The sequence below is a fragment of the Chiroxiphia lanceolata genome, chromosome 1 (genome assembly GCF_009829145.1).
Source record: "Chiroxiphia lanceolata isolate bChiLan1 chromosome 1, bChiLan1.pri, whole genome shotgun sequence".
Classification (NCBI taxonomy): Eukaryota; Metazoa; Chordata; class Aves; order Passeriformes; family Pipridae; genus Chiroxiphia; species Chiroxiphia lanceolata.
This window is the reverse complement of record NC_045637.1, coordinates 8,879,022-8,899,231: the sequence shown is the minus strand read 5'-3', so window position 1 is coordinate 8,899,231 and position 20,210 is coordinate 8,879,022. Positions and strand designations below refer to the sequence as shown.

The window sequence follows — 20,210 nt, the reverse complement described above, 5'->3', positions numbered from 1 at the left end:
TAACTAGTTTCTGTGATACCTGTGGTATTTAGTGTCCTGCTATTATGGTTGTCAGGGTAGATACCTTACTATTATCCTGAGACAAAGTTCATACTTTATTGTGCTTTAGGCTCCCACTGTTACTTGCAAATTTTTTTGTTAATTTTTTCTAAAAATTCTGAAAAACACACAAATGGATCTTTTTGAAGGAGTTCCTGTGCTCTTCAAAAGATATATAATTGCCTCAGCATCTTAGATGCTAAATAGTTGTTGCATGTCAGAAGCTGTGCTGCTGATCAGTCACTGAGCAGGAGTTCAATGTTAAAAAGCAGGAATTACCTGTGTCACTTTAGTACCTATATGTTTACTCCAGAACCAGAATAAAAATGGACCCACAGAGTTTCTGACCAAGTCAGAATCACAAAATTGTTTATGTTGGAAGCGACCACTTGACATTATCTTGTCCTCCACCACTGCTCAAAGTTCTCTTCACTGAGTTTAAATTTACATGTTAATCTAGAAAAAAAGTATAACTGTCACCGTAATTACTGTGTCTCTGCTCTGGCTTCTGAATGCTTAACCTTTATTTGCTTCATTGTTATGTGTCCTGCTGCCCTTTGTAAGCTCCATGTTTTAAGAATAGTATCCAAACAATGAAATTAAGTACAAACAAAAACCCCGTTGTGTTGCACCAAAACAGCTACTGGTAGAACAGGATACTTGTTTCAGCTTGGTCCTTGAAGCTTGGTATCTTCTTGAAAACTTTTGATTCAGGGTGCTTAGCTTGACTGAAAATTAGAATGCCCTTTAGAAGCTATTTTGACACAGACTGCACTTCCTTTCCTTCCCACTTTTATCAAAAGATCCAAGCTCCAGCCATGTTACTGATCCTCTTCATCCCTTGGCCAGGGTACAGTGTAAGACTTCTACTCTCAGGTCTCCTAATTCCTCGCCACCATAAATAGCTCAATCCATTTTGTGTCCTGCTGGATGGGCAAGGCTCTGGATGGACTGGAGCTAATGTGTGTTCTCGTTTTGGCTGGCCAAAAAAAGAGATATATGCGCTTTTGATTAACTGCAGCTGGCACTTAGACATGCTTGTTGGTGCTGGCACATCACCAAATGGCCTCGGTAGTTGCCTGTTGTGTGAACATTGCCAAAGTGCTTCCAAACTTTACTGCTGACTAGTCTGAGTGTGTGCAGCTGCACTGACAGTGTGGACATGGAACACTTTATCTTAGAGGAATCAAAACTGTTGGTGTTTCTAAGTACATAGCTTGATGCAAAGTAGAAGCATAACCCACGTAAAGCAGTTATTTAAAAGTATTGAGCTGTGGAAAAGGAAAAGCATGATACGAGAAGTAGTGCTCTGTATTTGTGTTATGCTTTTCTCATACATCAATGAAGGTAAAGAAAACTCTCAGTAGAACAGAAACTTGCAAGGCTTGTAATACGTAATGAGTGGGAAAAGTTGCATTGAAACAAGATTTGTAAAATCAAGCTACTTAAGGTATCTCATGGTGACATAACAACAAGGAAATACTCCAGAATAAAAGAGTCTGTCTACAACTGGGGGGGGGGGGGGAATTACTGTTTGTAAACCACTCTTATAACTAGACAAAAAATAGTCTTTTTCATACTTGTTTTGTGTGTGGTAGTACTTGTGTAGCCAGACTGCCATTTAGTAAATGAATTATCATTCAGAACACTCAGATGCTTAATTCTGCCTGGTGGATCATTGACTGCTGTTGCCTTTTTATATCGCATATAACTTCTGCATGGAAAAAATCTGTACCTTGATGTTACAGAGAATTAAAAAAAATACTTCAGTCAGAAGGATCAAGTTACAGTTTTTGCAGTCAGGAGACATAAGGCAGGAGTCTGATTGCTCCAAACTAGTGGAAATAGCTTGTCTCAGCCTTGGAAGTGTTTAGTTCTTTCCGTTGATGTAGGGTGGCTTGACTTGGTCTAAATGCTAAAAATTTGAGATCTAAATTCTGTTGTCTCTGTATGGTCAAAATAAACCATTATCAAAAATGTCATTTTTATTGCTACAAGTATGGATTGTGAAATTATGTTATAGAGCGCTTTATTGAAATTACTGGATGAAACCTATAATATGTAATACAAAAAGAATAAAAGAGTGCTATCTGTAGTTACTCTAGAAACACAGGTATAATTAGATAGGAATTATCCCTGCTTTATCAATTTAATTCAGGAAGAACTCTGCCCAATTATGCAGCTGGACCAGGCTTTGAGGTGGTTGTAGCTTTGCATAATAGTTCAACAGCTATGGAATTGTGTATTTCAGAGCCAGAAGGGTAAGAAAAATGTCAGTGTTCTGGGTTTGGGAGCTCCTGGGTTTGTAAAGCAATGACACAAAAAGTAGGTAACAGGGAATGTGTACAGTCATAATTCTATACACAGTGGGTTTTCTTAAGTTTTGGTTTTGTTTTTATTCCTGTGGCATTCTGATAGTTCTTTAAGTTTATTAAGGCCGTTTGGGAAACTCATTTTACCAGTCTTTGAGTAGTAACCATAAAAATAAATTTAACTGCTCTTGAACATTTCTAAATCAAGTTTCACTGGGGTTTAAGAGTATTTTCTGTTTGAGTCTCAGGCACTCTTTAATACTTACTTACCATTTTTTCCTTTCTGGAGGATTGGATAGCTTTGGTCAAAGCTGCTGCAGCAGCAGCAGCCAAGAACAAAGCAGGAAGTAAACCCAGAACCAGTGCAAACAGCAATAAGGATAAAGAGGACAGAAAATGGCTAAAAGTCCCTTCAAAAAAGGAAGAAACCTCAACCTCTACAATCATGCAGGATGTCCAGAAAAACGAAGAGGAGCCTACATCTAGTGAAACATTTGGTAAAAACACATTCTATAAAAGACAAAATTGGTTTTCCTGTACTGTTGAATTAGAATTCCCTGTTGTTAATTTTGCAATTAAGTAATAACTAATATTTCTAGAGGAAGGTGTCTCATTTGCTGTTATGATAACTTTGTGATATATAATCGTAATTGGTTCAGAAACCATTTTTATCAGACAAATCTAGTTCAGTCAGCACTCTCTGTGCAAAACTTCTGACTGGCTTTATCAAGAGCAGAACATTGGTTTTTTCAATGACTTCATTGTACACTTCAGTTCATATTCCTGCATCTTCTGTTACCTGTGAGATAATCCTTGATATTGTTCTAAGAAAAAAAATATTCCAATATGCAAGATATATCCTTGTTCATGGATGTTTGAAACTGTTTCTGGTTCCATATGAATTTGCTCATTTTTATAGTCTTTAATGCTGAATTCTCATAATTCTGAGTAAAAATTACAGGTTTTGAGGTAATATGCATGTAATGCTTCGGCGCGTAATACTAGATCTTCAGAATGTGTCATCTTAATTTTTAATAGACGTTTAAATTTTCTTTACTGCAGTGTTCTAATAGCAGTTCTGAAATATTTAAGTATTTTGGGTGTTGTTATGTATTTATGAAATGCGAATTAATGAGGTTTCTCTTGTGTTTAGATGTAGGGTTTCCTGTAGTGGATGTTCCAAAGATGGCCTTTGTGCAGGCAGAGAGCACGTTATCACACAAGAGGAAAAGTAATCTAGGCAACTCATTTCAGGCCAAGAGAGCTCGTCTTAACAAGATCACTGGTAAAATATTTTTTTTTATTGTTGACTTTGTTCCTTTTCATGTAGTGAAATATACATGTTTATATAGAAGGTATTGGAGTAATTTCACACTCATGAGGGAGATGGTCGCTGCAGTCTTTTACTTGTTGGTAATTTTAAAGGAATCTAAAAGTGGTAAAATGTGCCTTGTTCATACATTCAGAGAATGGTCTCAGACTGTACTTGGTCTTTTTAGATTTTTAGGACAGTAGTCATCCTGAATTGGTGAATTTCTTGAGTATGTTTTAACTCCAGCTGCAAAGTTTTCTCCATTATTGGATGAATTTGGGCTTTGTACAACTTCTTAACAAGGTCAGGAGTTACATACTACCACTGTGAATTAGAGCTGTGGTTAGCTGTGGAGAAACAGTTAGTAAATGTTTTGTCACAAAGTAAAATTGTTGCTGAGAAGAGTTCACAGTACGTCATTTACAAATGCAGGAGCTGTATTTCTTCTTGTGTTTAAAGGATTAATTCACTTTCACTGAAAGGTATCATATTCTCTGCTAGCAGAGTATGCCTTTGTGGATACAGACACACACTTTTTAAAATTATAGTAAAGTCAAAGGCTACAAAATCATGGTTTCTGATTATTCAGCTCAGTCTGTATTAGCTTGTCTGCCAGCTATTATTGTCATAAAGCTCCTTAGGAAATAAAAATCTATCCACAAGCACAGGTAAATATGATTTCTAAAACTATAGGTTTTTCAGCTGGTTTTGGTATCTTCTGCCACTAAATCCTGTTGTAAGGAAATGAACAGGTCTCTGTAAATATGTATCACTAGTCTGTACATCTTCTACTACTGCTGCTCATGGCAGCAATTAAATTGGGACTCAGCTGAGGATGTACATAGTATGGGCAAAGGAGAGTAGAAATGAAGTTGGTAAATTAGACATCTGTTAACTAAACTTGGAACCAAATAAGGAGCCTTCTAGGAATGAAAATCCCGGAGGCAGAAAATGGGTTTTTATAAAGACTGCTTCTGTGGGGTGCTGTTACTTACAGAGGATGGTGAACCTGTAGTCCTGCGGCGGCAGTTGTGGAGGTGTGGTGGTTGATTAGAAAAATACTTCATGGTTGGTTAGAAAAATACTTCATGGGGTAGAGAAGAAGGAAAGAATAAGGGTTCTATATTGACAGGTCTGGCAGAATCTAGATTCCTTTAATGCCTTGAATTTCTGAGCACTGAGCATCTATCTAGAAGTAAGAGAATCTGAGAATGACAGAATGGTTTGGATTAGAAGGGACCTTAAAAGTCATCTAATTCCAACCCTGCTGCCATGGGCAGGGACACCTTCCACTAGGGTAGCTTTCTCAAAGCCTCATCCAGCCTGGTCTTGAAATCTTCCAGGGATAGGGCAGCCACTCTTCTCTGGGGAACCTGTGGTTTATAGAACCACAAAAGCTTCCTCATGGACGGTAGCTTGTTCTTTTGTATTTAAAACTACTTCACTTGATTTTGAGAATTCTTTTATGCTTTTTGGTATAAACACGTGATTGTCAAGGTAAATAACACTGCAATTTGGAACTTGATTTAAACAGGATAGTTTGAGTCCCAAATACTTATTCTAGGCCATAAAACCTAAATCTTTTATGTAACCTAATGCAGAATTAAAATTTTACCTGATGATTTTGTTTTTATGTGATAGGACTAAGTAAATTTCTGCTTTTCAGTTAACCTAAACTGAAGCACAACTTAATGTAACACAACAAATAAATGAAACAAAGCATCAGGTGTTTATTGTGGAGAGCTGAAATATTTTTGTTTTATTTTTATGTCCTGAATAGGTCCTGAGAGCTCAGGCTTCACTAATTTATAATTCTTTGGGCATTGTGCACCTTAAATTAATTTTTGGCATATCTAATTTTTCGTGGAATGCAGCAGGAATTCCCTCTGTATTTGTCAGGTTATTTTTGGGGACCTCAGTCCTTCACTCCCAGTAATGACATCCTCAGGTATTATAATAGGAGTTTTTATTTAGATTTTCAGGTTGTATCAGTTCTGCTTTGTCTTGTGGTGTAGAACTTTTTCTGCATACTCAGGCAATTAAAGTTATTGTGGGAGGTACAACTGAGCTATTGCCATATGCTTTGCTGAAAAAAGCTTTCTTATTTTTATATTGCCTTGTCTTTTACAGGTTTTTTGTAGTAGTGATATTGTGTATAAGTGTGTTAATGAAGTGACATATTCTAATATATATATTTGCTCCCAATATGGTCTCATTATTGAGGTAATTTGGGAGCTCCACTGCTGAGAATCATTTGTTTGGAAATTAAATCCCTTTCTGTCTCAGAAAGGTTTGCATGTGTTAGAGTTAAGAAGTAGTAAAACAAATTCTGATGCAGATTTCTTAAAGACTGGAAAGGGGAGAGAGAGAGCAGTTTTGTAACTAATTCTGATTGCAAAATTTGCTTATGCATCATACGTATTGTTTTAAAGCCCAAGTGCTGGGGCTTTGGAAAGATGGTGAGGCTTTATTTTACAATTGATAATTTGATTTTCATCTTGTCAGTGGAAATGCCAGAGATGTACCTCCTGTGTAAGGATGCCATCATTGGAATGTCCTTTTTTGACACTTATTTTGTTTCTTCTAATTTAAAGTGTTCAACTTTGCATGGAACCATTTCAGAAAGATTCTTGTTGTAGATATATGCAGTTCATATTTGCTTTGTTTTCTACAAATTCTTGTTGCAAGGTGCTTCTAACTATAAAAATCTGCAACTTTTCTCCTAAGGTTTATTGGCATCCAAAGCTGTTGTTGCGGATGGTGCTGAAAAAAAGGAAGGCAACAAAGAAACAGCTCCAGTCCTGGAGCAGGTATGAAATGGTAGAGTTTGATTTTTTTGCAAAGTTCCCACTGGAGTGTGCCATGGAGATGTAGTACCTACAACATTAAAATTTTCCCCTTCAGATATAACAGGGAACTGAAAATTTATCTTATGTTTACATTTCTGGCAGAGCCAGAAGTATGGAATTTAATTGTCTCTAAATAGTGTTGACTTGAATTTCAATAATGAGCTTTTGTGTTAAAAAAATAGCAGAAAACAAAATAAAATGGAGTCTCCACACAAGAAATGTGAGGAGACCAGCGTCCCAAGGTCCAGTTTTATAGCTGGAACCATGACTGGCTTAGGAAAAGGCCCTTACACAAATTTAATTTGTGTTTGAAACAGGGTTTTTGACATCACGTAGAACTTCTTTTAAAAGAAGTTTCTTTTATATTGTAAGAATTTGGTGTTGTAGGCTTGTATGTGTTTTATGAACCGCTCAATGAGCCATACATTTTGCAAGGGTGTGTATTTTAATAAATACAAAAAAGAAACTTTTAAATAATGTTAAGGGTCTGATTTTTTTAAACCTGCATGTTGGCAGGACCTGGAGGCTGCCATTTTGTCTTTAGCTTATTTCACTGTTTTCAGGCATTGCTTGACTCCCAGTTGTGCAGTTACTTGCATATAAAAAGGGCTGAATGCCTGAGCACAGTAAAGCAAGCTGAGGATGAACAGTAGTCTTGATTCAGGACATCTTTGTTTTCCAATGATTTAAATCAGAGCCTTAATGTAGTTTTAATACAGCTTTTTTGTATGCATTTTCATTCTTCTTTAACAGCAGCATTTGAACCTAACAGCCTTGCTGCCTGCAATTCTTTAACAAGCACTTCTGTTCTTTAGCCCCCGGCACACTCTACGAACAGTCCCTACCCCAAACTTGATTTGATATTTTGGTTGTACTGGTTCTTTAGAGCTGATACATGATTTCATTGCTCTGGTTTTCCCATTGACGCTGCATTGGATGCAAGTTTTGTCAGTGGAACCTGATTCTCTGTTTTTGATGCTGTCACTGTAAGGGCCGGCGGAGCCGCCGTGGTGCCGATGCATTGACCGATATTTTGCATAAAGGTTTACAGTGTATTGACACGACATTCCATTTCTCAAATTTTTGCATATTAAAGATGCTATGATTTTTCTTGCTACTGTGTGTGATATTTTCAATGTGCAAAAAACTGTGAAATGGCTTACAGCATGTTGTTTTTTTGGAAAAATCATTACAATGTAAATCTTGCCATGCAGAATCCCATTGCGGTGAATGGGACTTTGTGGTTTACATAGACTGTGTATGCAACAGTATAAACTGCGGTGCATATTTACTATAACCTTTTTGTTACTTCTTAGACTTAGTAACTCGGCTGTTCCTGTTTATTGATCAGATATAAAAAAAAAGATGTCTCTGTCATTGTTTACATGCTAATGGTCTGAAAAACCTCATTTTTTGAAAATACTAGTTAAGCTCAATTAAAGAGGCATCTAAAATCCCAAATTGTCCTATTCCTTTGCTAACTAACTAAAACCTGAAACCTCACAAACATTTAAATGGTTGACTGTGGGGAGGAAAATTTTTGAGCTTAAAGCTTTTTCACTAAGTTTCTGCCCAAAATGAAATTAAAATGGCCGAGTTATAAACCTCCCCAAAAGTGTTCCAGTAGTGAAGCTGACATTCCTTAGAGGTTTTGTCTGCTACTGCTATAAAATTGAATGGGTAAAATATCTTGTAGGGTTTTTTTAATAATGTAATACAGAACATGGTAGTAGAAATATTCAGGCCAATAGCCGAAAACTGACTTTGTTGATGGAAGTTTTTGTTTATATATTTTTAGTTTACAGTTGTCTTAAACCCAAAACCTCAGACAATTAGTTGCAGATACAGTAGTTTATTTAATTGTATTAGGGTATGTCATGTTATATTTCCTTTTGACCAAGACCTGATTAGATGGATAACATTAATTCATTAAGGTTTTTAATGTTAATTTGTCCTGTTAAGAGGTTAAGCACCTTATCAAAATCTTAATTTAATTTTTTTAATCTTGTTTAAATAACTTTGTAATTTGAAAGTAATGGATGCTGTAGTATGTCTTTCACATCTGTGAAGATGAACAATAAAATTGTTTATTTACAAGTTACGACTCTAATTAATTTCTGGTAATACCTCTCATAACCAGCATAGGTATCCTCCATGGTCCATGGAATATTTTATTTAAATGAATAAACTGCACTTAGTATGCGTGTAATTGAGTTATTCGAGGTAGCACTGATGTCTGCTGACTGGGATGTTTTGCACCGGACCTTTACAGGATAATTCCAGCGAGCAATTCATGTAGCATTCAAGGGTGCCCTTTTACAGACATAGAATGTGTGCTTGTGGGGTTTTATTTTACCTTTTTTGTTTTTCCTCCACTGGAACATGGAAAGTTCCAGTGGAAAATAAAATTGCAGTTTATAACAAAACTCAATAATACCCTCAAATCACCAGAGATGAAATGTTTTTAGTTTGGATAAATTGCTGCACAAGTTATAGAAGTACCTTTCTGCTTTATTAGTTACGGTTTTATTAGATGCTGCTATGCTGTGTGATGTAACTGAGACAAGAAAGGGGACAGGCTTAAGGAATTATGTTCAGATATTGTAGTTTGCCCTTATTAGGCAAGTTGTAACACATTCACGGTTTTAGTAATGCAGGAAGACCTTCCAGTTAAAAATTTAAAATGCCAATGTCTGTCAATGCATGCTAACGGTCTAAAAATAGTAGTGTGTGTTAAGAAGGATGAAAATTGATGAATTTGGAAAGCTGCTTTATATGTTGACTTTGTTTCCTTCAAAAACTGTTTTAACTCTTTATCTGCTCGTTTTTTCTCCAACAGTTAGCAATCTATTTAACCCTGTGGTGCTAGAAGTTGTGATTTCTTCATGTTTGCACAAACATATAATGTGGTGAAATCCAGACTCCCAGCACTGAAAGGGGTTGTGTGAGAGTGTGCTCAGTATTTGGAAACCTTTTGTTGTTTTCTGGCATTACTTAAAGGAGCATTGTCAACTTTTTCAGGTTCTCAAAAATACAAATTTTTTTCATGTTAAATATGGATTTCTTGAGGAACTTCTTAATTATTTTTTTTTTTTGGCTATGATCAGGGAAATGACCATGCAGGGAAAATTTTGGCAACTTTTTTTAAAACTTCAGTCCCCTGAGGAAGGTTTGTTTGTTCGTAGCAGTGCCAGAGTTCAGGGAGTGTCTGGACAACACTCTCAGTCATATGGTTCAGCAGTAACCAGTCCTGCAAGGAGCAGGGAGTTGGACTCAGTGATCCTTATGGCTCCCTTCCAACCTCAGATGTTCTGTGATTGTACATCAGTGTGTGTATTCCGGCCTGTAACAAGTGTTCTCCAGGTTATACATGGAGACTGCACTGACAGTCCTGGTCAATTGGAGATGAAAGACCAGTGAATTTTTAAATGGGAAATAGAGGAAGAATATTTTCTTTTTGGGCTTTTTGCAGGTATTTCAAATAGTAAGAATTGAGCCTTCTGAATACTGAAAACAATTGATAGTGCTCCTTTAAAAAAAGCAAAATTTAATGTGATGCATTTTAAATAGTTTTCATTTGTTCTTAAAATAATGTTGCTTTAATATGTGTTTGAATACTAAAATTGCTTTTAAAAAGATCAAAATAGAATACAAGAACTACAGCGAAGAAACTGAAATAAAAGTATCAATTTTTTATTATTTATTCAGGAGATTTCACCTAAACCACAAAGTCAGAAAAAAAATGAAGCTGATATTAGCAGTTCTGCCAACATTCAGAAACCTGCACTGTTATCCTCAACTTTGTCTTCAGGAAAGGCTCGCAGCAAGAAATGCAAACAAGAATCTGGAGATTCTTCTGGGTGTATAAAGCCCCCTAAATCACCACTTTCCCCAGAATTAATACAAGTCGAGGATTTGACGCTGGTCTCTCAGCTTCCTTCTTCTGTGATTAATAAAACTAGTGAGCACAGATATTTTAAAAAAAATACCGTAACTACTTATAAGAGATATACAGAAATTTTCTTTGGTTGTAAATGGCTATTGCTTTTAAAAATTAATCTGCTTTAAATAAAGGGTCCAAGTGGGAGAATTAGGGGTAGCTCAGTATTTTAAAAGTCAAGTTGCTTAATAAGGCATTTGAATTACTCTACCAGAAATAATACATTTAAATAATATATTGATATTTATAGAGTTGTGGCTTTTAATGGTTGGCTTTCCCTCCAACTTAAATCTCCACATTAGTATTAACAGTGATACAGGAAAAATCAAACCTCCCTTCTGAAAAGGGCCTGATTCATTAAAAAGAAAAGACATACACCTTGGTGTGGACCTTTCCTTCTCTGAGAAATTTCACCTTCAGCAGGCTGACGTGCTGTACCTGTTGGCTGTGGCATTCTTCACCTTATGTGATATTTCCTCCAAATATGATGTGAAAGAGAAGATGGGTTCAAGATCTGTGATGGAGAAATATAAAAAATTGTGTTTCTTTGTCCCAGAAAAATCTCGTAGGTGTTCAGCTTCTTAACATATGTAACTGATTTGCCAAGTACCAAAATACTGTTTATCAGAAGAACAGGGAAAGCTTTACGCTGCTTGCGTGAATATGCTATTTTTTGTGACTATTAAAATATTTCTATAATTTTTTTTGAGATTACATTAGGTTTTTAGTGTTGCTTAGTGTCAAGTTCTTTGCCTGAAGAACATTGAGTGATGAGACCAAGGGTTAAAATAAATGTAGGTTTCAGTAAGTCAGAAGCTACATTTTTGTTTCACTTTTAGAATAGTGATTGAGGATGGAAGACTCAACCTGCATCATGTGTTCCCCTTAACCTTCATATTTTCCCTTATGAGATAAGTTTCTTTTTAATCTTTGCTCACAGATAACTCTAAATGAGTGGGAGAGGGAGGGGTGCAAATTCAGCTGTCTTCATTTATTCAGGACACAGTGGTAAAAACTGTATTTTGTCCCCAATAAATGTTAGCAGTCATCTATATTGTAATACGCCTTCCATTCCCACCCCTAGAACAATGGTAAGTAGTTTTCCTGGAGCATGTTTATGTCTTGGGTTAAGTTAGACTTCTCTGTAGTGTATTTTAAAATTAGCTAATTTAAAAATTGGTTACTTAATAGCTCAGATCTTGTCTTTTAATGTTTGACTTCCAAGTTTTTGCTACCTCTAATGGAAATTTAGTTTTGCTATGTCTTTATTTTTAAATCTGTGCATCTTTGACTCTAAAAACTGCTTACAAAAAGGAGAAAAGAGTGATTTACAGTGTTATAGTCACTTAAATGTTTTTCTAAGGCAAAATTTTCTGAAACTGGGTAAAATTGGAGAGGTGTAGCAGAGTGTGGGTTTTTTGTTTTTAATGAATCAGGCCTATATTAACCTATATCAATCCTCCTCCCGTCTTTTTTTTTTATTTATTTTGTTGAATATAAAGTTCTGGAGCCTTCTCACTGTGCCATGCATTGACAGTGTATGTTTCAGTTACAGCTGGGGTATTGATATCAGGTTAGCAGAAGAGAGGAGGTGGGATATAAAATTAAACTCTGTTTTCAGTTATTTTTCTAAGTTATATGTTAACACTATCCATGACTTTTTGGATCTTTAACTGTGATCATTTGTTCGGTTTATTGTTAAATCCTCTTGCCCCCTTCCATTTTAAGTAGCCTACTCTCATGGGTTATATGGGGAGGGTTGCTTATTGTAAATACCCTGTTTGCCTAAAACGACAACCTTTATCAGTGGGGAAGTAGGTGCCCTAATATTGTATAGTAAGCAAAAACCAGAATCATGTCTTGAGCAGAGCTCTTTCTTTTGCTCCTGGTAGTCACAGTTTTGTAATTACTTTTACCAGTTTTGCTGTGATTACCAGCCTTGCAAATAAGAGCTACTTAAAACACTCCCCATCTTTAGATCTCAAATACTGCGGTAAGATGATGGTATATCTCTCTGCTTCATGAACATTGAAAGATCTCTTTTTAGGTCCATCACAGCCAGTGAATTCCCCTAGATCCTACAAACATAGCCAGCGGAGAAGAAGATCACAGCGTTTAGCCACTTGCTCCTTGCCTGATGATTCTGTAGAAAAAGTTTCTTCTCCCTCTTCAGTTACTGATGGAAAAGTGTTCTCCATCAGTGGTCAAAACCAACAGTCATCAAAATTGGAGGGTAATGTATCTTAATCTAATAAAGAACTGCCCAAGAGAAATTGAATCATAAAAACTAAACCTTTCATGGTTTTCATCTAATGGGGTATTTTGACTTGCTGTAGCTAAAGCTGTTTGCTGTTCCTATGTTATGTAACGCTGCAATCCAAACTGTTGTTTGTTGGACTGTGTATCTTTTTTAATATGACATTTTTTCTTTTGTGTAGTACCTGATGTTGCTCATATGTCACTTGAGAAGCGTGGAACGTGTCTCCCTCTTGATTTAAGCCGTAGTTCGGAAGTTACAGCGCCATTATCCACAGAATCCACTTTCTGTAATGAATATCCCAGTAAAGACAAGGAAGATATTCAGATGGTTACATATCTTTCTTCTAAAGCAGTAACTGATGGAAGAGTAGCTACAACAGCGTCAGGTAAAGATTCATCATACAACCAGACAGGCTTATAGCTGCAGGGTTAAAATGTGTGTGTATTCAGTCTCACAGAAAGAGGGGATACTTTTTGTTTTCCTTTCTTCACACTCAGAAACCTGCCACTCTTCCTGGACTCCATCTGCATATTCTTTATCTTCCCCTGGATTTGAGCTGCATTAGCACTTCTAACAGGCTTTAAGGAGAATCTGAGAGTGTGGAATGTTGGAAGCAGTATTTATTTCAAAAATATTTTAAATTATTGTTGAAAGTTGTAGAAATAATTAACGAAGTGTTTACAAACATACTAATATACACTTGTAGCTTCAGCTTTAAAACAGTGGTGCTTTCAAAGACAGTATTCCTCTGCTTTCTGTCTGTTTGCAGTGGAAATTTTGCCCTTTGCTTACTTCGAAATATTACCTGAAAATATTTATGCAAAGTCTTCAAAAACTTTTATATAGACTTGGTCCCCCTCGGAATTAGTACACGGTCCAGTACTGGAATTCTGTGCTGCCTCTCCCTTTCTAACAGTTTACTGACTTCTGTGGCTTATGTGAAACACTTGATAGAGGTAATGAAGAGATATGGGGAAGGATTGGTATAGTGGTTTGCAGGCCCTAGAAGTGGACTGTGTTCATCCAGTGTGTATTAGGTGTCCATGTAATTTCTTATAAATAAGCCTCATGTGGGTGAGTATAAAATAATTTCTAACTGACTTCCAGGAAAGAATTCTTTTCACAAGCGTTTTTTTTTTTTTAAATGAGAAAATTGTACTGTAAAGTGTGGGGAAAAAATCAAATTATTATACTGTGCTGGGAAAGTTGTTGATAAAAGTGATTGATGGTAAGGGAGGACAGCATGACCTTAAAGGATGTAGCTATGACACTTAAAATATATCTTACTCCATTAATCTGTGAATCTCTTAAACTAATTTGTAAAAATAAGGGCTATGGGAATTTCTAATGAGCTACCACTTGAGGTTTTTAAAATATTAAAATATTACTTAATTACTTGGATAATGTGACAGTCTTCATTTGCCCTTGATACTTTGCATAGCAGTAGAATCACAGATTCCTGGGAAAAGTACCTCTGTAAAAGTCCTTTTTATTTTATGTCTTCTGCTACTAAGAGAAGTGCTTTTGGGAGATGTGTATTTGCCCACTCACTGAACAAGCTCCTAAAAGAAACTGAGCTAGCTGCCTCTCTCAGTTGAATCTCTATGACTCTAACTGAAGCTTATGTGGCTTTTGGTTTCATCTCAGGCTTCTAACTCTGGTGAAATTTGTTTATCCTTCTCATATTCTTCTTAGAAGAAAAAGAAGAATGTAGCTTTTATGCTCAGGTTTGAAACCTCTGGAGTTAATTTAGACTGTTGAATAGTTTTGTGTTTTTTGCTTTAGAAGGCATTGCTTTGCCTTTGAAATAGCACAGGTTCTGAAGTCATGTTATTTAACAACACATTCTTCCATGCTTCAGGAGAACTAATAGAATCCACTCTGTTTATCAGTACTTTTCTAATTAACTTGTTTAAACAATAACAAGCAATTGTATAAAGGAGAGATGCCCAAAGCTTTCCTTTCTCATTCCTGTCAGAGCTTGAAATTATCAAGAAAAGTTAATTGCACTATACAGGAACATATGCCTAAGTGCAGTTTAATATATTGCATTGTTCAGTGTATCCACTGTGACTCTGTACACTACAAACTGAGAACTCTGGCATAAAATCCAAGCTGTCCTGTAACTGGGTTTTCTTGATCTGAAAGAACTGTTTCAAATTACATCTGTTTATGATATTGCTGTTGTTTAGATTTTATTGACACAGTGTGGACGGATCTGGTGTTCTACGTTTTGACATCACTGGGTTTTGCTAAGTGCATTTAAATTAGACCCACTGTCTTTGTAATCTTTGAAGTAGATAAGTGTAGATAGTTTTAGAAATGATGAAGGCAATGGAGGTATTTGGCCTAGAACAGCCTGTTGTGGTCACTGACCCTTCTGTAACAGCTGGACTGGTTTAGGGCCAGAGATGTTATTTGTGGTGTTGCAAGTTCTGTCTTCTGATGGAGCCTGTCAGTTGAAAAAATAATGATACTTTTTAAAATAATGTGTTTTAATTGCTTTATTCAGAAGTTACTGCCTTGGTGTTTTTCAGAGGAGAAGGACTAGGTGCACTGAAGTGCAGATGCATAAATGGCAACTCGTGGTAATAACACATAGATTTCAAAATCACTGCTTGAAATTAACAACTGATTGTTTTGTGAAGGCCACACAAATCTTCTGTTGTAATTCCTTCAGTCCATAAGCTCCATGGAAGTACTGTGCACTTTGGTACATCCTGTACCCATTAGTTACTGAACAGAGGTACTGCTTTGCCTAAACTGTTGAGAGGGCCTCCTTGTGATCACCTGATATTGTACACACATAACTAAGAATCTTTGTTTTCACTTGCCAAATTGCTTAAAATGCAGACAACTGGCCTTCAAATCCACAGTCGGTCAGAATACCTGCAAAACACTGTAGTTTCGTGGTTCTGAGTATATGAAGTGCAAATCTTTCTGTAGTTGTGCTTTTCTTTAGATTTGTGATTGTTTTTCTTGGTTTCTATAACTCTGTACCATTTGTGTTAGTTTAGCTGTTATGTATTGAGCAAACATTATTTCAGTAAGCAATTTGGGTTTTGAAATTTAAGTGAAAGGAAAATATTGTTACACTCAGTCATCTAACAATATAATATTTGTAATACTAATAGAACAATATTATCATTAGTTGTTATCTCTTGTTATAACTAGTCTATAGATGCTGTTGCTACTAGGGTAACATTAGGTTAACTGTATGGGAGAAATTTGCCCTTAGATTAAAAGAAAAAGAACATTGCATACTTTTACATAATTTCGTCGATAACAGTTTACTGCAGCAGGAACAAGAAACAGCTGATGGACAAAATTTTCAGAAAATGAGATCAGCAACTTTTTAAAAACTCTTGCCAGTGTTCCTGATTTACACTGCTTTTAAGAGGGGTGAACTGTAGCTCTTGTCACTTTGGGGCTGCTTGGAGTAAAACAAACATGTATTAACAGTCAGATTTAGTCCCTGATTTGAATGTCTGCCATTCTGATCTCTGCCCTGAAGTTCCCAGTTTGCATTGGTTAGCTGAAAACAAGCAAGAACCTCTTCATGGGCTTATCTTTCCTGAAGAGATGGTTTTGTGTAGGATCTGATATTAATCTGTGATATGTAACTGAAATGTGTTTAGAAATAAAATTGATCCTATGCGCTGGGAATTCAGAACACTAAATTAAACATGGCCAGCATAATTCATGTTTCTGTCACAATATGATTTAATTTGAATATTGATGGAGATAATGATATTTCTGATATTATTTTGAAACATTGAAAGCCACGGAATAGAATATCAATCAGCAAAATAAGTTGCCTCAGATTGGTACAACTTATTTGAATTTGCTGAATTGCAATAAGCAGTACCACTGCAAGCCCACCTGTGCTGCTGCACATCTGGCACATCATCTTGTCCCTGTGCCTGTGCTCAAATAAGGGGCTTTTGTCACTTCCCTGTACTAGATCAGGAGAGGTAGCACTGGAAACGTGTCATTAGCTGGACTGGAAGTGCCATGGTTTGCATTTCTTTTTAATCTGAAATCAGTCTTCTGGTGATAAAATTGATCTTGGAACAGGGACAAAATCAGTAGTTTATCAAATCTAATCTCTAGTCGTCTTTCTCTTTGCTGAGTGTTAACTGCAGACCTCCCACATTCACTGTGTGGGAGGTGTCTGGCTAGATTCCTGAACAGGAATAAACTTGCAATTAAAAGTAACAGTTCAGAAAAGAGGTAGTATTTCCGTAAAGGAACTAATATTTTTCTTGCTGTATTTGTTACTTGCCCTTCTGACTCTGACTATCTACTTTAATTTTGCGGTTACTTGTAAGGCAAGTGGTTACTTGCATGCGCGTAGTGATTGCACAGTTGAAAAGTGGACTTTGCAAGCCTTAACACTTTGTTTAGGATTTGCGAATTCAGGATTCTTAATCTAGAATGATATCTGATGAATAAAAGTAAAAGCCAAGCATAACATTGCAATGTATGCAGGCGTAATAGCAATGCCTATTTTCAGGTTACTATAGAAAGGCAGCCTGGAGAGCTCTGTCATAAAAATGGGTATTTGTGTGACTGGAGCAGATTTCTGCCCAACATAAATGTTCTCTCAAATAGTTATTTTGTTACTAGTTGATGACTTTGTCAGATGTGCTTGTGTTGTGCATTATTCAGATACTGAAGCTTGTTGTGTTGTGGCTATCAGTACTGGAGCACATTTGAATGTCAGGTCAGGATTTCTTCTCAATCATGAAGTTTAAATACTAACTCATCTAATGTTGAGACTGAATTCCTTCTGAGATTGTTTGGATGGAGTGTTCTCACGTCTCTTCATCAAAATGGCAGTGACCTAGCTGAATTATGTGCATTTGGGTGATCCTTTTGTGCTTGTTACAGAAATGAGACAAGACGTTGATAGCGTGATGATGTGGGGAAGTGTCACTTTTTCTTTTACTAATGTGCTAAAATATACTTACTGCTCTGCAGATGGCAAAGCGTTTCAGTCCTGTAACAGAGACAAATGGTAATTAGGAAACCCAAGAAAGGAATAATTTGGGTAGTGTTTTGTGTCAATAATAAGTATCCCAGTAAGCTAAATTCAATTGAAATACAAAGGCAAGAGCCTGACTAGCAGATCAGCCTTAAAAGGATTGTGGTGTTAGGTGAGATGGTTGATTTGAGGTAGGGCAGGGCTCAGGTAGCCTCAGCCATGGTCATGCTGCTCGTGTGGAGTGGTAGGAGCCAGCACACAGAACTGAGCAGCAGCTGCTGGCTGGATGGCATGGTATAATGATGTCTTGCAGCTGGAAACATCTGGCATTTAAAAGTGCTGTGTTGTGTGGTAGGTAATGTACTGCTTTCTACTTTTGCTACCCCTGTGGCTTTCTCACTCGATGGCACTTAGTTTTCCCAGGAAGGCTGACTGGGAGCTAGAGTTACCTTTATGTAACCTGTGTGTTGCATCCTGCTAGAATTGGGTTGATCTGTCTGAGCCTGTAAGGCTGCCTTATAGAGTCAGCCCTATAGAGTTCCCTTTTCCCCAGAATCCTCTTTGAATTATGAATTTACTAAATTACCTTAACACTGTTTATTTAAATCTATTTTTTGTTCTATTGCTGAATATTTAAAAAAAAGTAAATCAAAGAAGCTCAAAGGGGGAGCTCAAAGAACCCATTCCAGATCAGCTCCATATTTTGTCTTGTTGAATATCTTGACCAATAGCAGGTATTTTTCATGACTTTTTACATGCTGTTGCTTTTGTTTCACTTCTCTGCTGAGAGACACCAGAGGTAACTGGTGCCTCTAAGAGTTTACCTCTTACATTGAAAAGCCTGAACCTCTTATGACTTTGAAGAGCTGCATTTTTGCACAGTATGTCCTTGGCATGGTCCTGAAATATCCTCAGTGACCTGATGAAGATTAGGCTTTCCTAATTATATTTAAATGAAACTTGAAGCTCTCAGCATATTGATGGACACAGTAATAGAGAGTTTTGAATTATCTCAGTAGTGTTCTTTATAAATAACTTTTATTCTAGTTTATTTAGAAATTATTATAAATATTAGCAATGAAAATTATAATTTTAGTTTTGTTTCGCCGTGTTACTTCCTAGTTTGCATCAAACAGAGGTTTAAAAAAAACTATTAAATATTTCACAGAATAAACTTTTCTGAATAGTACAAGATAAGAATTGTCAGTATATGGTGCTGAGTTCTGACAGACCATCACAGTATTTTGCATGTAATTCTAATGTTGATTAAATACATACATGAAAGACAGTGAATTATTTAAATATTATTAAAATCAACTAAAAATTCAGGAATCAGAAGTGTGTTATGCATAGTGCTAAAAATGTTGTGCTGGAGTTTAATTTCTTTGTTAATGTAATGGAGCGTTAACTAAGTTATGCTGACAGTGTAACACCTTTAATTATTACTTTTATCGTGGATTTCCATTACAGTGAAATAAAAAGGAAACAAAAAGGGTTAAAAGTGGCAAGAAAAGTACACTTAAACCAGTACAAGTTGTTTAAAAGCCCAAACCACAAACTTTCTGTGGCATATATTGTCTTGTATGTAAGACTAAGACCTAGGCATTCATATGCAGTAATTATCTGTTAGGTGTGGTGATGCTCTGACCAATATTGATGTTTCAGGGATCTGACCCAGCCAGTGAGCTGGCTGCAATCCCTATGGAATGCCTAGTAAATCTGTCTTCTTGTTTTCAGCACCCTCGTCCCATGTACGTGGCTTGCATCTGGAAATGCCTTTAACCAATAGTCTAAAGTTACCTAAAGGGAATAGTAAAAAAAAGAGGTCTTCCACATCAGTGAGCTCTGAAGGGACAGAGATACAGTGCTCTGTGCCCATAAAGGAGAAGTGTTTTGAGAGTCTGAAGGAAAAAATATTAAAGAACATGATTGAGAAGGACAAGCATTCAGAAGTTGGTAAACTACAACACTTTTTGTTTCCAGTGCTTTAGATGATAAAAATAATTGTAAAATGATATTAAAAATAATTTTCATGTTTGTATCTTATTACTGTGTGCCATTAGGATGTCTTACAGTCTAATGACTTTTACTAGAAAGTAGGTCGTCAGCCAGACATTGGCCTTATGTTGGATATTCTTCCATTTGCAGGTGCAGCGAAAGTGGAAAGAAAAGGAAAACTGGAAGAGAAAACTTCTTCAGCGTATGGTATGTAGAGTGCAGTGTTATTTTTAGGAAAAAAAAGGAGAAATTCTCTTAACACTTGATGTCTCTGAAGAGCAAATGTAAAAACATAAAATATTACCAGGGCCCAGCTGCACCACTTTTGTTCTTTTAGGTCTTAAAAACAGTTTTTACGTATATGACAGGTTTATAATAGAAGAATAATTTTATAAGATAAAATTAAAGTGTCCGTAGCAAGGATTTTGAAGGATCCAGAGGTACTTATGAGATGCCTGCTGCCTCTGGATTTTCATTTTGGTTGGTTTTTTTTTTTTTGTGAAATGACTGATA

General features: G+C 36.3%; 1 protein-coding gene across 4 annotated transcripts in view; it reads left to right on the top strand.

Annotated features, from left to right (window-relative positions):
* PHF20L1 (PHD finger protein 20 like 1) overlaps positions 1–20,210 on the top strand; it is a 47,741-nt gene that overhangs the window by 12,557 nt on the left and 14,974 nt on the right. For all 4 annotated transcript variants that reach the window (XM_032682421.1, XM_032682410.1, XM_032682419.1 and 1 more), the window contains 7 exons: positions 2,641–2,848; positions 3,505–3,636; positions 6,391–6,473; positions 10,221–10,473; positions 12,500–12,685; positions 12,891–13,097; positions 19,848–19,904. In XM_032682421.1, the coding sequence (XP_032538312.1) occupies positions 2,641–2,848; positions 3,505–3,636; positions 6,391–6,473; positions 10,221–10,473; positions 12,500–12,685; positions 12,891–13,097; positions 19,848–19,904 (1,126 nt within the window). The remainder of the gene's footprint in view (positions 1–2,640; positions 2,849–3,504; positions 3,637–6,390; positions 6,474–10,220; positions 10,474–12,499; positions 12,686–12,890; positions 13,098–19,847; positions 19,905–20,210) is intronic.